Source organism: Maudiozyma barnettii (genome assembly GCF_903064755.1).
Source record: "Maudiozyma barnettii strain CLIB 1767 genome assembly, contig: KABA2_08, whole genome shotgun sequence".
NCBI classification, from domain to species: Eukaryota; Fungi; Ascomycota; class Saccharomycetes; order Saccharomycetales; family Saccharomycetaceae; genus Maudiozyma; species Maudiozyma barnettii.
In genome coordinates this window covers 238,589-257,598 of record NW_024545245.1, presented here as the reverse complement: position 1 = coordinate 257,598, position 19,010 = coordinate 238,589, and the positions used below count along the sequence as shown (strand labels likewise).

The 19,010-nt window shown below is 33.7% G+C and overlaps 10 protein-coding genes across 10 annotated transcripts; 4 read left to right on the top strand and 6 right to left on the bottom strand.

Annotated features, from left to right (window-relative positions):
- Positions 1-288: 288 nt before the first annotated feature.
- CTF4 (chromatin-binding protein CTF4) lies at positions 289-3,162 on the bottom strand (the record flags this gene model as incomplete). The annotated part of the gene is made up of 1 exon (XM_041551986.1): positions 289-3,162. One exon carries the CDS (start codon positions 3,160-3,162, stop codon positions 289-291), a length of 2,874 nt encoding a protein of 957 aa, XP_041407920.1.
- A 941-nt stretch (positions 3,163-4,103) lies between these two features.
- NUP57 (FG-nucleoporin NUP57) lies at positions 4,104-5,678 on the top strand (the record flags this gene model as incomplete). Its single annotated transcript, XM_041551985.1, has 1 exon — positions 4,104-5,678. The coding sequence occupies one exon, from the start codon at positions 4,104-4,106 to the stop codon at positions 5,676-5,678; it is 1,575 nt and encodes a 524-aa protein (XP_041407919.1).
- Positions 5,679-5,864: 186 nt separating this feature from the next.
- On the bottom strand, positions 5,865-6,668 carry MSS18 (Mss18p; the record flags this gene model as incomplete). Its single annotated transcript, XM_041551984.1, has 1 exon — positions 5,865-6,668. The coding sequence occupies one exon, from the start codon at positions 6,666-6,668 to the stop codon at positions 5,865-5,867; it is 804 nt and encodes a 267-aa protein (XP_041407918.1).
- Positions 6,669-7,014: 346 nt separating this feature from the next.
- TOM5 (Tom5p) lies at positions 7,015-7,167 on the bottom strand (the record flags this gene model as incomplete). The annotated part of the gene is made up of 1 exon (XM_041551983.1): positions 7,015-7,167. The coding sequence occupies one exon, from the start codon at positions 7,165-7,167 to the stop codon at positions 7,015-7,017; it is 153 nt and encodes a 50-aa protein (XP_041407917.1).
- A 419-nt stretch (positions 7,168-7,586) lies between these two features.
- On the top strand, positions 7,587-8,753 carry SPN1 (Spn1p; the record flags this gene model as incomplete). The annotated part of the gene is made up of 1 exon (XM_041551982.1): positions 7,587-8,753. One exon carries the CDS (start codon positions 7,587-7,589, stop codon positions 8,751-8,753), a length of 1,167 nt encoding a protein of 388 aa, XP_041407916.1.
- A 384-nt stretch (positions 8,754-9,137) lies between these two features.
- Positions 9,138-9,998, bottom strand: RPS23B (40S ribosomal protein uS12; the record flags this gene model as incomplete). Its single annotated transcript, XM_041551981.1, has 2 exons — positions 9,138-9,510; positions 9,934-9,998. 2 exons carry the CDS (start codon positions 9,996-9,998, stop codon positions 9,138-9,140), a joined length of 438 nt encoding a protein of 145 aa, XP_041407915.1.
- A 772-nt stretch (positions 9,999-10,770) lies between these two features.
- Positions 10,771-11,361, top strand: NAT3 (peptide alpha-N-acetyltransferase complex B subunit NAT3; the record flags this gene model as incomplete). Its single annotated transcript, XM_041551980.1, has 1 exon — positions 10,771-11,361. One exon carries the CDS (start codon positions 10,771-10,773, stop codon positions 11,359-11,361), a length of 591 nt encoding a protein of 196 aa, XP_041407914.1.
- Positions 11,362-11,625: 264 nt separating this feature from the next.
- Positions 11,626-13,833, bottom strand: SET2 (histone methyltransferase SET2; the record flags this gene model as incomplete). The annotated part of the gene is made up of 1 exon (XM_041551979.1): positions 11,626-13,833. The coding sequence occupies one exon, from the start codon at positions 13,831-13,833 to the stop codon at positions 11,626-11,628; it is 2,208 nt and encodes a 735-aa protein (XP_041407913.1).
- A 962-nt stretch (positions 13,834-14,795) lies between these two features.
- On the top strand, positions 14,796-15,077 carry QCR8 (ubiquinol--cytochrome-c reductase subunit 8; the record flags this gene model as incomplete). The annotated part of the gene is made up of 1 exon (XM_041551978.1): positions 14,796-15,077. One exon carries the CDS (start codon positions 14,796-14,798, stop codon positions 15,075-15,077), a length of 282 nt encoding a protein of 93 aa, XP_041407912.1.
- A 335-nt stretch (positions 15,078-15,412) lies between these two features.
- Positions 15,413-17,968, bottom strand: HAL5 (protein kinase HAL5; the record flags this gene model as incomplete). The annotated part of the gene is made up of 1 exon (XM_041551977.1): positions 15,413-17,968. The coding sequence occupies one exon, from the start codon at positions 17,966-17,968 to the stop codon at positions 15,413-15,415; it is 2,556 nt and encodes an 851-aa protein (XP_041407911.1).
- Between the last annotated feature and the right edge of the window lie 1,042 nt (positions 17,969-19,010).

Sequence of the window (19,010 nt, the reverse complement as noted above, 5' to 3'; positions counted from 1 at the left end):
CACTCGTTACCTCATCTCAAATATAAATTTTTCAGTGAAACTTTTTTTTTCTCCCTCGCAACGCTAAATTTTTCAGATCATTTTCGACGTGTGGCATTCAGTCGAATGTCAGCGACATTAAATAGTATTTAGAACCAACATCGAGGAAGAGCTAAGATATCGAAAGCACTCCTGAAGGGAGTATGATACAATAGAATTCAAAACGACAATGTCTCATTTTTTTTTGTTGGTGTTAATATAATATGCATTGAACGATAAACTGATATACGATAACGAATAAATAAAAAATTATATATTGTTGATTTGTTGTTCAAATCTAGTTTCTCTTAAGTCGTTAATACGTTTCGTGAGAGTCATCATTTCTGCCCTCTCTGAGATTTTAGCTGCTGCTGTCAACGCCCTATCTTGTTTTAACTCTTGCACAATCGAGAGTGCCTTTTCTGTATTCTGACTCGAACATGCTACAGCAAATAATCTTAGAAGAGATTTGTCAAAATTACCTACAAGAGTTTGAAGTAAATCGTTTTCGTTACCGTACATCTCACCATCATTCTCAATGGTGTCCGTTAATAAGGAAGACAACACCTTTGAACGCACATATTCTTCCTCTGCCGCAATGTTTACAGGCACAGTGATTTCTTTCTCCACATTGGTATCTAAATCATCTGATCCGTCTAAATCCCTGTCAAATTCGTTTTCTTCGGCATCTTTCTTCAACTTAAGTTTATGTTCTTCCAGTAGTTGGCTTTTAACGAGAACCGGGATTTTGACTTCCATTTCAGACGGTAGAGGTAGTGGAAATTCAGGCCATTGTTTCTTACCTTTAACTAAGACACAGTTCAAAGTATCATATATGAGGCCCAATGGCCAAACGTGCACATCTGAATCCTCTTTTCCTCCTGCCATCTTCCAAATTTCCATGTCAGTATCTAAAATAGGTAACCACCTACTCTCCATATTGTATCTCCATTTACTTAATACAATCAAAACATTATCGGAGCCAAAGACACATGGATCACCATATAATGAAAAAAATATACTCTTTATACCAGTAGGGTTAAAACGGTCGTAATCTGGATCAGACATTTTATTTTTTGCAGTTAACGTATTTGGTAAATTGCTTGGTAATGGAGTCTCCCTTTGATAGTAAATAGATTTTGTTGGTGATTGTTCGAAAAGGGAATAAGATATGCCATGGTAAGGTGAATAATGGATAATAAATACTCTGTAATCATATGCAGTTAGTAATACAATAGGAGATAATTTCTCCATACCCAAAATGAGACCATATTCGTTAAATGATGTGCAATAACCAGAAGAGGTACCAACAATTACCCTGTGGCTGGTCGAGGCAATAGATGTGATTATCTCTCCATCCACTAACGATACTAATTTAGTCCATGTGGAATGTAGAGTATCATGCGGTCTATAATGCAATTGTCCAGTTTTGGATTGAGCAAATAGTGTACCATCCTCATTCAGAAAACAAATATCGTAACCAAATAAATCCTCAAAATGGTATTCATTGAATCTCCCAAGGTCAAAAAAGGACACAGTAATACTATATTGACCATTATTACGTACTGTAGAGACATAACCAATATTGTTCATAGTTAGATAGCGTCTATCGGAAGAAGCAAATGGAGTAGCACCTGGAGATAATGGTTTATATTTAAATTTGTTTAAATTTGTAAGTGTTGTATTAGTAAAATTACTGGATTTATGTAATTTTGATTTCCTTAAATTATCAGAGCTATTTCTCTCAATGTAGCCCCCATTATCGTCGTCATCAATGAAGTCTTCTTCATCGTCGAAATGATATTTTCTCTTCTTTGTTTCTTGGTCATCGCCAAACAGAGCCTCATCATCATCTTCATTATTTGCGTCTTGGTTATTGTCATTTTCATCATCCTTGGCAACTGTATCAATATTTGGATTAATTTGACTTTCTCCACCTGCCATATCATCTTCATCATCATCAGAATCTACAAATAATCCATTTCTAGTAGATTTAGTAGCATTATCGCTGGAGTTATCTATTTTATCATTAATCTTTGTGGAAGATGACTTTGCAATATTGCTCACAGTGGTAATGATACCTGTCCAGGAACCAAGGATAAGATCAAGCAATTCTCCATTGGGTTTCCACAATAAATTAGTCAATTGCATGTTTTTAAATTGTTTGGTATATATTATTTCATCCGTCTTCCATTTCCAAACCGTTAATCTATTATCCATGTCAATAGCTGCAATATGTTCACCATTTGTGGTATCAAATTGGACATCAATTAACTTCTTAGATGTTTCGGTAGACAATGTCACAGCTAAGGAATAATTCTTCAAAGTGTACACTTTAACCGATCCATACTTATCTGGAACTGCAAACCATAACCCAGTTGGATGCCAAGTAACACGAGTACAAATTCTGTTAGTTTCGGTAAATTCAGAATCAGTAATTTTTGCACTATCGCCTTCATCATCGCTCAGGTCTGAAATGTCGTCATCTAATATGTCATCAAGTTTGCTGGATTTTTTCTCATCACCATCAGTCGTTTTATCAAATAATTGATATGATTTAGGTAATACACAATTGTCTAACTGATGTACTTTATTAGGTTGAGCTGACGACAAAGAATAAAATTGAACGTTCCCATTAATTAAGGAAATTGCCAAAATGTTGGTCTTTGGAGAGTAAGACAATTGAGAGATTTGATCTGGCAGTGTCAAAATTTGATTAGACTTAGATCTCTTCGATGGATCAGCGGACTCGGAGTCATCCGCTAAATCGACTGACACTAATTCTAAATCATCACTTGCAAAGATAATTGTTTTACCATTATGAATTAATGAGCAATCACGTAAAGGTAATGATGTTCTCAGTAATAAAGTTTCTTTCTGGCCTTTGTAGTTATACTCAAATGCGTCACCTTTTACCGTCGTCAAGATAAATCTTTCATTGGACAGTGCCCTTAATGATGTCAAATTCTCAGACACTTGAATAACTTCGGGTTCATCTTCTGGTTTATTCAAAAGTAGGATCTTCGTAATGCCGTTTTTATTAGCGGCAATTAATCTGTTATCATCTTGAGAAAGAGCTATGATCGTCTTTCCTCCCGATTCAAAAACGGTTCTTTTTTTAACAGTGGGAATTATTTGTTCCATCTTTAAAATGTTCCTTGATCACCTTTATTGAAGTCGAATATGTATGTTTTTGCCTTGTTCAATTGTCTTATTGAAGTTTGTATACTTTTATATTTGTACTGGGTGAAACGCGAAATTTTAATATAATTCCAAAATTCAGCAAGTTCGCGTTTCATAATACAAATTGCCATCATTATGTACGGAAGATAGATTTAAATTAACCTTTAATCAGGTAAGAAATCACAAATTAAATATCAAGAGTAAACTGAGTTCCTGGCTTCAACTATTCAATAAGTACCAGGGCAAAGATTACTTTGTGTGTTACTTATCTCTTCGTAATATATTTACAATCTGTATAGAATAAGAGGTTTCAGCAGTATGCTAAAAACAAATAATTGAAATTTTATAAACCAATCTCATCTGGGCACTATTTTAACGGTACAATACAATGCACTATGTGATATTATATAATAGGAATGTTTATGGAGTTTGGATAACGTAAACTGTTAGTATCAATTGATGGTCAATATATATCACTTCAGACGTAAGACTCTATAATCACTTTGCACGTGGTGCATATCCCCCTCTTACTTTTTTTCAACTTAAAATTGAAACTCAAGAAGAAATTCGATTTTGAGATGAAAATAACAATCGAAGATGATATTTTCGATACTGTCGAAAGAACTAAAAAGGAGTTTCTCTTATAATTTGATAGTTATCAGAAGTCAATTGATTAAATTTGATTGAACGCAACAAATCTCTTTTACCTCACGAGTAAAAAAAGTAAGAAAAAAAATCTATTGATCGTTTCATCGATTCAAAATTGACTGTATTTATTTATCATCATTGTTTCAGCTAAGAAAGATTATAGACTGACTCCCAGATAAACAGTCAGAGAATTGTCAGTGACTAAATTATAATTAACTAAAAAATTGAGGATAGATATCCCTCATTTTATAGATATGTTTCAATTCGGTGCATCTAATAACAATGCACAATCAGGTGGATCTCTTGGAGGCACTACCACATTCGGAAGTCAGCCAGCTACCGGAGGTCTATTTGGTAACAATGCTGCTAAACCTGCATTTGGGGTATCTAACTCCACAGGTATGAATACAGCGCCTACTGGCAGTTTATTTGGTAATAACAGCAACAACTACGGATCAACAAATCAAGCATCAACTCCCTTGGGAGGTTTATTTGGTAACAACACTCAAACTAACACTTTAGGTGGTGGATTATTTGGGAACAATAATAATAATAACAATAATGCATCGGCTCCAAGTACTGGATTATTTGGTAATACTAATAACACTCAAGCAGCGGGAACAAATACATTGGGTAGTACAGGAGGGTTATTCGGTGCCAAGACTCAATTGGGTTCTGCTAACACAAATGCACCTGGTGGTTTATTTGGAAATAATAGCAATACGCAACAAAATACTAATACTTTAGGAGGAGGTCTCTTTGGCAATAGACCTCAGACCATGAACACTGGAACTACAGGAGGATTATTTGGTAACGTCCAACCTCAACAACAGCAACAGCAACAAACTGGATTTGGGATCAACTCCACTCAACCATCGTTTGCATGGTCACAACAGACACAAACTCAGCAGCCTCAACAAAATCAATCACAACTTCAATCCAATCCAATGCTAGGATCTTTAAATTTACAAACGCCATCGTCATTAACTTTACAGCAACAGCAATCTGCTAATTATCCACAACAGATACAAGAACAAATAATTAAATGTAAGGAGTCGTGGGATCCATCAAGTTCCAAATCTAAATTGAGAACTTTTGTATACAATAAAGTTAATGAGCAAGAGGCATTATTATATAGTAAGCCTGTTAATATATTACAGGATGAATGGGATCAAGCTGTTCGGAATAAACCAAACAATAACGTTATCCCTGTCGAATTATTGGGCTTTGAAGCTCTAAACCAAAGAAATCTACTTCAAATAGAAAATGTTGCACAAATTAGAATCATACTAAAACAATTGTTGGAGAAAAATACTCAATTACAACAACGCCATGAAATAGAAATTGCATCCAGAATATTAAAAGTTACTAGCAAAAATGTCGAAATTGAAAGCAGATTATTGAAACTAGGATCGCAGTTAGCTTTATTGAAAAATAGAGGATTGCCATTGAATGTTACAGAGGAGAAAATGTGGACTCAATTCAAGGCGTTATTGAAACGTAGCCAGGATCCATCTGGTTTAGGTAAGACTAATGAATTATGGGCCAGATTGGCCGTATTGAAAGAACGTACTAGAAATATATCGGATCAGTTAGATAATACATTGGTAACGATAAATCAAAATGGTGGTGGATCCACCTCAACGAATAATTCGGCAAAGCCCGGATCGACGTCGTTGAATAGACAAATAAGTGAGGATCCAGCTAATGATATTAACGTTGATAAGATTGCCCATATTTTGGCGAATCAACAAAAGGGTATAACGTACTTGCAAGAGGTACTTGATAAGGATCAAGCTGTTGTAGAAGGGCTTGAAAAGGGAAAATAAGACGTTGAAAAGTGGCATAAAAATAATTAAGCTCTATATTTGTTTAATTATATAAATATATAATGCATGTACCCAAATAAAAACAAATTAAAGATGTAAAACATTAGAAACAACCACGGCGATGAATATTAAGAGCATCTATATACTGAATGACCCACGAAAAGAAATTATAAATATGGAAACATTTTACAATTTTTTTAAACCTTTAAAACCATGAAGCAATAAGTTCAAAGTTTTGGAGTCCTTTGAACTAGAGGTATCTGCCAATTTCTTAAAATTGTCTGAGTGTTCAATGCTATTGAGCCATTCTTTTAAATGTAAAGGTAATGTATTATAATCGACAAAATAGTACGTCTTCAGGCCCAGAAGTGGACTACCCTTAAGACTATTGTCAAATATATGCCGGATATTGCTCTTACTATGTTTTGGTTCATTGTTACGTTTGTTGAGAGTTTTATCGGCAGCAGACAATGTAAAATTTGGAGCGATATTTTCCATATTATTTAACGTTATAGTTTCGATTTGATCCATCTTGGATTTATTTAAGCACATATTGTCTATATATGTCAGGTATTGGTTTTCATCAAATTTTTTCTTATCATTTTTAATGCTATTCACATTTTCATCTCCACCTTGTAAACTAGAAAATATCTCATTCAGTCTTTCAGTTTGTTGAAATTCGTCATCTACATGTTGATCTACACTACCTTCTCCAGCATCCAAACCTATCAAACTTGACATAACTTTAGATAACTTATTTATTTCATTTGTTGCGAGCACTAACTCCATGATGGGAAACTTTGATAACGTCCTCGTATTTCCAATAAAATTAGGTTTACAATACAGGACATCACTAAACGTGGACAAAGTATTATAAAGTAACCTATTATAACCGATATTTGTTAATTGTGGATCTAGGGGATATCGTATAGCCACACTGAGAAATAGACAATGTTGTTCGAAGAACATCTTGTTTAATAATTTTGACATAACTTCCTTAAAAAAAGCACTTAACGGTGGAAAAAAATATCTATTGAAGACAACGATCTTATTGTTATTAATTAATACTTTGAACTTTAATTATGTACAGTATTATATATATTCTTTCTTCTCTATGTATAGATATATACGTAAAACGCACCTCATTTATACAAAAGGAAAAAAAGACACTGAAATTATTATGATGATTATTTATTTATTGTAATGATTATATATGTACATGGGATACAAAACGGTTTAGAAGAAGGTAGGTCTCATGAAAGGCAAAAACATGCACGATCGCTGCAATGTTAGTTATAGACTGAAGATATCTACCTTTCAACTGATGACACAGAGATCATTTCCATTGCTTCTTAACGAAATTCCAAACGATAGGAGAAATCCATAATACAGCTGAAGCGATCACAGCATTTCTAACGGTCAGATTAGTTTGTTCTTGGTGTTGTTTCTTCTCTTCTTCAGAGACTTCTTGTTGTGGCATACCAAACATCCTTGCAATAATATGGTGTTACTGAGTTTATCTTGGGTCGATGTATCCCTTTTAATTGAAAGTATGTGTGTTTTATTTTTTAAACCTTCTTGTTCTTCTCTTTTGTCCTTTAAATTTCATATTTCAATTTTTGATTTTTGAAATTTTTGAGAATTCGCAGAGGAAGAAAACAATAATTAAGAAAACAGACATACAAGACAGAGACACAATCTACTAAATTAAAAGGAGATTTGAACTGATTGCAAAGGAATTTGACTGTGTGTGCATATTTATATTTGAGTCATTCAATATATTATTTGCAAATTACGACTATTTGTTGCACTAACTAACTGGATTTAACCCTGTGGAAGGAAATTTAACTTTGGTAAATCTAAAATACTTATTCAGACTATTTGCACAGAGAAATCTAAATCGAGAATATGGATACCACGACAAAAGAAGTTGAAGCACAACAATCCAGTGGTGAACCCACTAATGAAGCAGTTGCTCCAGTTGTAGAAAATACTACAGGCAATACCACTGGTACTACAGAAACCCCTATAGAAAACCAACAACCAACTGAGAGATCACGTAAACATTTATCTAACAGTGATGACGATGACGACAGAAAGGATAAGGATAGTGAAGATGAACATGATCAGCGTATAAGGGGTATCTCAGTTCCAGATAGCTCAGGTAATGATACTTCTGATTTTGGTTCAACAGCCACGAAACGTCAACTCCTGGAAGATAAACTTGATCGTATCTTAAAGAAACCTAAAGTAAGAAGAACTAGAAGAGATGAGGATGATTTAGAGCAGTATCAGGATGAAAAAATTCTAAGATTAAAGGATGAAATGAATATTGCAGCTCAATTGGATATTGATACTTTGAACAGTAGAATTGACACCGGTAACAATTCTTTAATTGCTATTCAAAAGGTTAAACTATTACCTAAAGTGGAGTCTATACTTTCGAAAGCCAATCTAGCCGATACTATCTTAGATAATAATCTTTTACAAAGTGTAAGAATATGGTTAGAGCCATTACCCGATGGATCATTACCTTCTTTTGAAATTCAAAAATCCTTATTTTCAGCTATAAATTCTCTACCGATTAAGACAGAACATTTAAAAGAAAGTGGTCTTGGAAGAATAATGATTTTCTATACTAAATCCAAACATGTTGAACCACAATTAGCCAGAATAGCTGAAAAATTGATCGCCGAATGGACAAGACCAATCATTGGTGCATCAGACAACTATAGAGATAAGAGAATCACTCAATTATCCTTTGATTATGATAAATTAAGAAAGAAATCAGCATTAGACTCTGCCATTAGTGGTAGAAAGAAGAAGAAACCATCGAGCACTGTAGCTCAAGAAAGTGGATCTACACCCCAATCGTTATATGAACAGGCCGCTGCCAGAAGAGGAAGAGCTGCTGCCCCTGCACAAACTACAACTGATTATAAGTTTGCTCCAGTTAGTAATGTTATTCCGGTTAATACAAATGCTAGAACTACAGGTGTTGGTTCTACACTAAATAACAATGAAATGTACAAAAAATTGAACGCAAGTTTAAACAAAAACAAAAGTAAACATTAATTAATCAACTTCTCCTGTTATCTTAGAAAGATAAAATATAAAATATAAAATATAAATGCTTCCTAGTTTAGGATTAGTTTAACATTCTGATGGATAACGTTGATTTTTAATATCATAAATAGTTTTTAATATATGTGTTTTTATTGTAATATATAATGAATATCATTCTAAAAAGACAACTAGTAATGAATAATATTGCTCTACTATGAGATGCATTAAATTCATGCTCTCCTAATTATACACAACATATACACGCAACGAATTAAATTAGTTACAAATTTTAATAATAACTTAGGAGAATTATAATATTTCTAAACAAAATGAAAAGATATACAGATAAATTGTTTGTTCATATATAGTTGTACTGGAAAATGCACTAATTGCTTAGGATCTTGGCTTCTCCTTCTTTTCCTTCCATAGAGCAAGCAAGGAGACACCAGAGACCTTGACGACCTTGAATCTAACACCTGGAATATCACCCTTAGCCTTACCCTTTCTACCGAAACCGGCTAGTAAAACTTCGTCATTTTCATCGACGTAGTTTAAACAACCATCATTTGGAACGAAAGCAGTAACCTTCTTACCGTTCTTGATTAGTTGAACTCTGACACACTTTCTGATAGCAGAGTTAGGTTGCTTGGATTCAATACCAATCTTTTCCAACACGATACCTTTAGCGTGAGAAGAACCACCGAATGGAGAGGACTTGAAGGCAGTACCCAAAAGTCTCTTCTTGTAGTTGTTTTCGGCCCAACGGCTGTAATAATAAATGAGATTATCAAACGAGAGATAATACAAAAATTGTTAGTAAAATAAATTCTATAAAAGGACTTAATTAGTGATAATTATCATCAGAATAGACTATGGTAGAATTTCAATTTATAACTTTTTGTCACATGTGTTCTTCAAAATTTACAGCAGTTTATTTTTACCAGAAACTTATCTAATCATTAATGTCTGGCCATCTTGTAGATTTAATATTTGCTAATGTGTTCCGCATTGTTCACAACATATTTGTATAACAGTATACTGTTCACTAATTATTATTATTCTCATATCTATCCTCATTATCTGTAACTTAAGCAATATCTAATATTCCCAATCAATCAAAGTAAAAAAAAAAGAACTTCATCATAACCTTCATCTATTCATATATCACATTATTATCTAATCAACATACTTGTTTCTTCTGTGGACACGTAGCTTTCTGGCAGAGTTTAGACCTCTTGGCTTACCGGAACCCATCTTTGGCTATGTTTTTATATGTGGTTTCTTAGGCTTTGAATGTTAAGTTACAAATTAAATGATGATATGAGTTCTTATAACTTAATAGCACCTCTTCTACATAAGATTATTTAGGTAATGTGTAATTAGACTAGCACAATATTCCTGCTACAATGGAATATATTGAAACGAACATACTATACAGTATGTAATCTCAGAAACACGAGCTCAAACTCCTCCCCTCACACATTATAGACTTTTCCACTGAACGGAAAGGAGTCTACTAGGAGTAGAACTCTTCTCGACTGTGGTTTCTCTGTCTATTTCCCGGTCCATCTAGAAGGAGAGGCCAACCTGGAAACTGAGTTGGTGAGAGAACTTCTGACCTCAGAAGACAAATGTTTCAATTGGATCTCTAACAGAAAACTTGAAAAATTTCAGTTCTCTAATGATTTCTGAGTTGGAAGGTCAGACTACCGGGCGATACGGATTCCTTTTTCAAAAACAAAATGGAATAAAAAAATCGAAGTTACAATTTTTGTAAAAAAATAAAAATGTTGGGACGTACGGGTGTCATCAAATAGAAGATGCACGGATGTTGTTCAGTCACATTTAATTAGGTTTTTGAATTAATTTTCCATGTATTTATCAAATCCATTATAAGAAACAACTTCACAAGTCGATACTAAGGTTAAGTTATTTAGAGGCGAACATATTCAATCGGATGTTCTATTAAGAATAACTATTAATAATTTATACAGCAACAGTCTAATACTCAGGTAACAAATTTTAAATGACGACTATACAACCCTTTGAAGCTACTGATTTATTTAAGTTAAATAATGTCAATTTAGATACTTTGACAGAAAACTTCCCGATGGAATTCTACTTTGAATATTTGATACTATGGCCTGGTCTATTTTTCAAGAGTGTGGAGGAGACAGTGAATATTAAGAAGAATAACCATAATATATCTGGCTATATGATGGGGAAGACAGAAGGTAAGGGACAAGATTGGCATACACATATTACTGCAGTGACTGTATGTCCTGAATTTAGAAGAATTGCACTTGCATCAAAGTTGTGTAATTCATTGGAAGCAATTACAGATTCTTCACCTCATAATGTTAATTTTATTGATCTATTTGTAAAATGTAACAACACATTAGCCATAAAATTATATGATCAATTGGGATACGATGTATTTAGAAGGGTAGTTGGTTATTACAATAGTCCATCAGATGGGTATCCTGAGACATTGAAGAAAATAAATGACGATAAAGATGCATTTGATATGCGTAAAGGTATGGCAAGAGATAATGGGAAAAGTGTAAGAACAGACGGTAGGAAACATAAATGCTATCCTCATGATGTAAAATTTTAAGAAAATGTCAACCTTTAAGTCATTAAGTACACATAAAACAAAGATATAGCATTAGGATAAATTCCTTCTCCTCCATAGCATAATTTGGGTTAATCTACCTTGACCAATTTGATATTGGTCATCATTACTTGTATAATTAGTATTTGTACAATTCAAAAACAAAACAAAAGTTCTGTCTTTTATTTTAAATATTACATGAATTTTTTTCATTTCTATCAAGATGTATATTAGTTAATATACATGTAGTCCTTTATACTATTGATTTTATGACGCTTGGGACGTTTTGAATTTTTTATCGTTATATTTTTGGGTAAACTTCTCCATGTATTGATTGACAAAGTTTTTAACTTTTTCATACTTATATTTGTCCATCTTTTTAGGTGGAGAGTTCTCTGATCCTCTCTTTGCTTCTTTGTTAGATAAAGTCTTAACAATATCTCTTGAGCATTGTTTGATGGCATCATGAGATAAATTAATGTCTGTGTTATATTTTTTAACCATATTTGGAACAAATGAGGCGAAGAATTTTTCCCATTTATGTTCCAAATGCGATAATTGTGAATTTATCTTTCTTTCATGATGTTTCCTTCTCTTTTCTTCTTCTAGTTTCAATGATTGTTCTCTTTGTAGCTCTTTTGATTTTCCAACATCTGAGATGATTTGATCCAAGATATTCCTTCTTTCGGTTTCTTGTTTAAATCTCTCTTTTTCTCTCTTTTCCTCTTCTTCTTTAGCTCTTAATAACATTTGTTGTTCTTCAAGTTCTATACGTTTCTTCTTCATGGCAAAATCTTCACTACGATGAATATCCCTAGAACTATAACTTCTCTTATCACCTAGGTGGTACTCCGAGTCATTGTTATGGCCAAGTCCAAGTGGTCCCTTAGATGCAGTACGGTTCCGACGATCAACAGACGTTGTCCGATTGTTATGATCAGATTGGGAAATCGGTGGATCGACTAACTTTCTATTTTGTTCCCGATTAAAATATAATGGCCGACCATTCTCCTGTATAATTTCCCACCCAGGTGGCAACCTTATCCTTCTTTGATCCATCAATTTTTTCATTGATGTAGTTGATGATGCATTAGAAATATCCTTTTTAGTGATTCTGGTGTATGTATCAAAGGAGTTCCACCTTTGCAGTAATTGATTACAATCTTCTTCGAAGTCTGGATATTCGTTTGCAATTGATCTTACTTGTTCATCGATATGAGAAGAAGTGACACCGTTCCTAGTAGATTTTGGTAAATGGTACAAGAATTCAATAATATCTCGTAAAACGTCGTAGTCATTGTCTTGAAACAATTGTAGTATGTTTTTAAAACATTGATAACCATGCAATTTAATCACTTGGTTCAATAGTATTTGTTTTAAAGTTTTATCTTCATCATCCTCATCTTCATAATTGTAAGTCAACCATAATCTTTTAAATAACATTGACGCTATCAATTGATTATTACATTGTAACAGTACACTCATTACCTTTGTGACATCCTTAACATTATCACAAGGTTCCATATCCAATGATTCAACAAATTCCACATTAATATTTTCACCATTCTCCCCTTTGTTCTTGATATCATCTAATGTCCCTTCAGCTTTCTTAGCTTTAATCCATTTCTTTTCCTGTGAGGCACTAACACCCATTGCATCTGCATATATATGTGGTAATAACGATGCAGCATCAGTCTGAGTCTTACCACCCATGAATCCAATACAATTTGGTTCACCACAATAACATTTTTGAGCAGTGGCACCATAACGATCTACGTTATAATCAAAGGTAATTTCTTCACCTTTCACAATATCTCTCTTTGCAAAAATGCCCATCTTTAACTTCCCATTGACTACCCATTTATTCACATATGCATTTGGATTACAAGAATGATTACAGAATCTCGCCAAGCAACCTTTCATTGTTGCATCAATGAATTGTCCTGTTTGTAACATCATAAAATAAAAATGTTTTAAATGTCTATTATCGTATTGTATCATCCTATCACGGAATTCTTCTTCATCTATCACTTCTCCGATATATTCATAAATAAACGTATTTGCTTCCAAGTTTGTTTGTGCTCTAACACCATACCCTTTATGTTCTGTAAGAAACACATTGATATCAGCATACTGTTTCTTTTGAAACCTTTGATTTTGGCATTCTTTCCCACAAGTTGATTCACATAATCCATCGACACATTCTATCAAAGTCAATCTATTAATACAATCGCTGTTTTCATCACAAGCACGATTAATATATTCGTCATCATCCACAAGGGTCCGTTCCTCGGGGCAATCACATTCCATAAATTCGTTCGTAGAGTCTCCCAAATAATCTATACTATACTTACATTTCTCCAATAGACGGAAAGTCGCAAGTGCTTCTGCTGTACGATCAGGCTCATCTATGAACAATTTAGGCGCCCAGTTTTGAACCGCCGGTGTAGCTGATTTAGAATCCGTATCTGACATATCCCAAAGATGAAACGGTTCTTATTCCTCTAACTAGACTATGCTATGTTATGTTACACAGTTGTAAAATGGTATATCAAAGTTCATCTTGCCTTTCAATTATCCAAATGTATATCTCTCATTTCAATAACTACGTTTTTTGTAAAAAGAGAAGAAGATCTGCCTAGTAAAACCGTATTCCATCCCACTTCCTTTGTTTTGCTCTTGTTGTTGTTGGCTCATTCATTGCTTTCCCCAGTCAAACGGAATGAAATTCTCAGCAAGAAACCGAAACGCGCGACGCCAAAAAATATATTAAAAATAAAAACGTGGTTACCCGGATGCGAACACCCACACACCGCATACAACTACCAGAAATCATCATATAACTAACCATACTGTACTGCATTCGACAACCCCACTCAACTATAGGCCATATCGTCATTCTAATAGTCACTAACATCGACATTAAGTCCCATATATAATGAAATACACACCACTCCCACGTGACCAGCGGGCTGACCAATCACAGCGGAGAATCCGTATAGCGCACTCCGAAAAGACCGGTCAAAATTCCGTTGCGCTGCACTGCGTGAAGTTTTGTTTCTTCGTCGCATGCAAAACAGATACTGAAATCTACCATACTTAGTAGGAACTACAGGGACGGAGAGATGAACTTTTCAATATTGACTGAACCCCCTCCCAGAAACGTTGCACCATTCAGTTCCAATATCTTTATATATATATAAGAGAATAATATCACATTGCAAAGAAACATACTCAGATTACTAGTAAAAAATAAATATTCTGTATTTTGAAGATATTTATACATTTTTTCAATAACTGGACTATAGAACATAATCGTCATCGTAGAAGTAAGGAAATATTATTCGTTAATAACATAACTAACCCTTATTCTTCGAAAATTATAGACATAGACATACAGTCACATTTTTTACACAGATACATTAAAATTTTAAATCATGGGTGGTCCAAGTGCTAAGACATACATGGGCTGGTGGGGTCATTTAGGATCTCCAAAGCAAAAGGGTGTTACATCATATGCTGTTTCTCCTTATGCACAAAAGCCATTGGCTCATTCTTTCCATAATGCTTTCTACAACAGTTTTAGAAGATTTAAGAGTCAAATATTATTTATTGTGATTCCAGGTGCTATGTATTGGTATTGGTGGAAGAACGCTGAGGAATATAACGCTTATTTATATACTAAAGCCGGTAAAGAAGAATTAGATCGTGTATCATAGTAATAATATATCAATTTAAAGCCTAAAGATAAATCATACATATCTATAGCCTTCACATTTCTATTCTTTTATTTATTTATTTAATTAATCAATTTTTTTTATATAATACATATATATTCTCATTTCCTTCACTTTTAAAAAAATGCCAAAAAGATCCTCATCATTCAAATCAACTTTTTCGATCTGTTCTTTTATTATTAATCCATTTACTATTTAGGGATAACATATTCGTAAAGATATATATTAATATGTTTGTTTGTTTGTTTGTTTGTTTGTTTGTTTTATTTATTTATTTATTTATTTATTTATTTATTTATTTATTTTAATAGATTTGCTCAACATCCAACTTTCTTGTAGCTAATACAACATCTGGTACGTTTCATCCATGAACTTACTAATAATTGATCAACTGTAATTCTACGTTCTGGATCCACTTGAAATATTTTATAAAGGGCAATTTTTCTTAATTTATTAATATCATGATTCACATGTCTTAATTCTTCAAATAAATAAAATTGTTTATCTTCTTCCATTTCTTCTACGAAGGAATCGTATAATGGATCAGTCCCTGGAGTTGCGATTTTCCATAAATAATGACCTAATACCATGGTACAATAAACAACACCACAACTCCATAAATCAACCAACCTAGGATCATATTCATTATTGACTGCAAATTCTTCAGGGGCAACATATGGTTCAGATCCCATGGCACCACTTTGAAAGTGAACATGTCTTTCCCATGCAGTTTGAAATACACAACTTGTACCAAAATCACAAATCTTCAATAATCCATCAGGTTGGAATAAAATATTCTCAGGCTTTAAATCACAATGTGCTACACCGTGATCATGCATATATTTAACACCATTTAAAAGTTGTTTCATAAAACAATCAGCTTCTAATGGATGTAATGATGTTCCACTCTTACTCTTTCTGGTTAATAAACTGTATAAATCACCAGAAGGACAAAATTCCATCACCTCAATAAATGTATTATCTTTCTCCATTAAATCGATCACTGTAAGAATATTAGGAGGTGCCCTACCTAAACATTTATTTTTCCTACTCAAAGAATGTCCAATAATAAATTCAGATGTAATCTTTGTACTAAATTTTTCAACCTGATCACTAGATCTTGGTTTCAATTCTTTAACTGCAAAATACATTCTATTATCTTTGACAAATGAAGGGTATGGCGGTACATCGTCTAATAATAATGGTCTCGAAGAGACACTGACAACACCATAAGCACCTTGCCCAATAGTTCCAATTGATCTACCGTATAGTTGACTAAATACAGCAGGAGAGTTGGGATCATCAGGAGAAGTTGTACTCGTTTTTCTTTTCCCACCCAGACCGTTTAATATCTTCTTTGATAGCGTATTAATTAGTTCTAATTCGTCAGAACTAACAGCTGCCTTTGGATTGACAACCTGTGGAATATTTTTCTTCGAACTACTTTTTTTCTTGTCAGGATCGCTATCATGATCATTACTAATATCGCTATCGTCATCTTCGCCAGGGTTACTCCTTGAACGGGTCTCTGTACTATGAAGAGCCTTCTTTGGTATTAATGAAATGGCATCCTTAAAATGTATCAGTCGATCTTCGTCTTTTTCATTATGAATGGAGGAATTATCATCCACTTTTGAATGTGGTTTAAAGAAACCAGAGAATGAAAACATACTACCAAGTGATTTTAAGTTAGATCCATCACCTGAATCGTGGACAAGTGATATAGTCTTCAGATTGTGCTCATGTGTACCATTTTCAAAAACTTTGAAGTTATCTACTGAAAGTATACATTTTGCATCATCATTTGGAAAATGGTAGCAATTAACATTATGGTAATGTTGTTGCAAATTTGAAGCTGACACTGTATCAGCATGTGGTCTTCCTCGTATATTTTGTCTTGTTGTTTTATTCTCTCTGTTTGTCATTGATGATACAGATGACGCAGAATCAACTTTTCTTAATGAATTCGATTTCTTGATGTCATTATTATTGGAGTTACCAGCCGATCTAGCTTTACTAGTACTATTATGTCTACTGATGCTACCTGTCGCAGATGTTGATGACTGAGATGCTAATATTGGTACAGTTTTCATCGCACTCCTAGAGTTGAATGCAGCACTATTTCTACGACGATTACTTGAATTTTGTCTTGAAGGTTGAATCGACGTACCATTGCTTTGATCTGCACCAGTTCTAGTAGATCTTACAGAAAAAGATTTTGTAGATGCTGTACGTCTTGGTAAATTGTTTGATTCTAACATGGTATCGATGGAAAGGTCATTCATTTCCTCAGATATGCTCCCCGTGTTGATAGATTGGGCTCTTGTTCTATCTCTATCACTCTTTCTACCTCGTTCTCTACCTCTCGATATACGATCTTCTTCAATAGTGCTAATAGTTGAATCTGTATCACTTTCATAAAATGCTTCCGGTTTCGGAAATGCAACTTTATCCATCATATTATCTTCATCCGATACATAAGATTCCTCCGATTTAATTGACATAGCCCTTGTTGGGGAGATTGTTGATCTACTATTTTTTCTAGTAGAAGATGCACTTGCGACACGTGCACTTTGGGGAGGTCCCATTGATCGATTACTATTGTTCCTAGAATGTAATAATTCAGATTCTTTACCCTCCGTAAGTTTCGTGAGTATTTTATTTTGATCTACGGTTTTCGTTGAGGCAGGTGATTGTTGTCTTGAACGACTCGATGAGGATTTGACGGATTCTGGATGATCTCTTGGGTCTATTTCTTCGTCATCGTCGGATTTATGACTTGATTTGAAGATTGATTTGATAGATGCAGAAAAGGAACGAGCTCTTGTGATTGAAGAACTACGAGATCTCCTTCTTTCTGAACTTAATGTCATCTCTTTTTTTTAGTTGTTAGAAAAAAGGTGTGTGTATTGTAAAATAATGCAAAATGAATAAAATTAAAATATGTGATTAAATATAGGAAAAGTTAGAGATGAATAATATAATGCTGAGGGAAAGATACTAATCTATATCACAAACCGAAAATGAATGCTATGGTAAAATAAAATAAAAGAGTATACTAGAATTACTACTTATCAATAAACGGGATGATTTAAAGGGAAAAAAGTGTGAATGACTGAATATAAAGAATGATGATTGCTAACAAATAAAAAATTGAGGAATTAGTAATAATAATATGATATAATCGTTTATAGAATATCTATTGCACAAACAAATAAGTAAAAATATCAAACCGTTGTAGTCGTTAATTTGTAAATATTTATCGTACTTTCAAAGTATATTCTGAACTTTTTATTCTGTCTCTTTACTTATAACTAATTTTCTTGAAATACAGTTATTTGTATATTGGATTTTCCCCACACACAGAAAAGACTGAAATATCTTTATATGAATGTGTAATAAAGCTGTTAATTACCTATTACAAATAGATTGAAAAAAAACGTCGAAATGATAGTTATCAATTTTTGTAATGAAATAAATCAAAATCAGCAAAAAAAACGAACCAAGCAAATAAACAAACAAACTAAATAAATAAATAAATGTTACAAAGATTCCTCCCTCAAGGTGTTCCAACTCATCCTTGATCCAAGGAATGTATCCATTATTTATTATTTCATACTACTTACTACCATCACTATCGTCATCATCATCATCACCATAAGTAAACTTCACTAAACCTTGGTCCCACCCTCGCTGTCCACCACCATCTACTTGCCCCCCTCCTTCCTCCCAGAGCGAACAGCCTCGATTGTATAACACGTTCGTAGTGTCGGCGACCCGTGTACGATTTGTGTAATCCCCTCCGTGCGCTGTCGGAGGCAGGCGCTTTGTCTGTTTGTTTGGTTCTTTCCGTTTGCGCTGTGCTGTGCTGTGCTCTGGAAAATGGGAGCGATGGGATAGAGGATGGTTAGACTC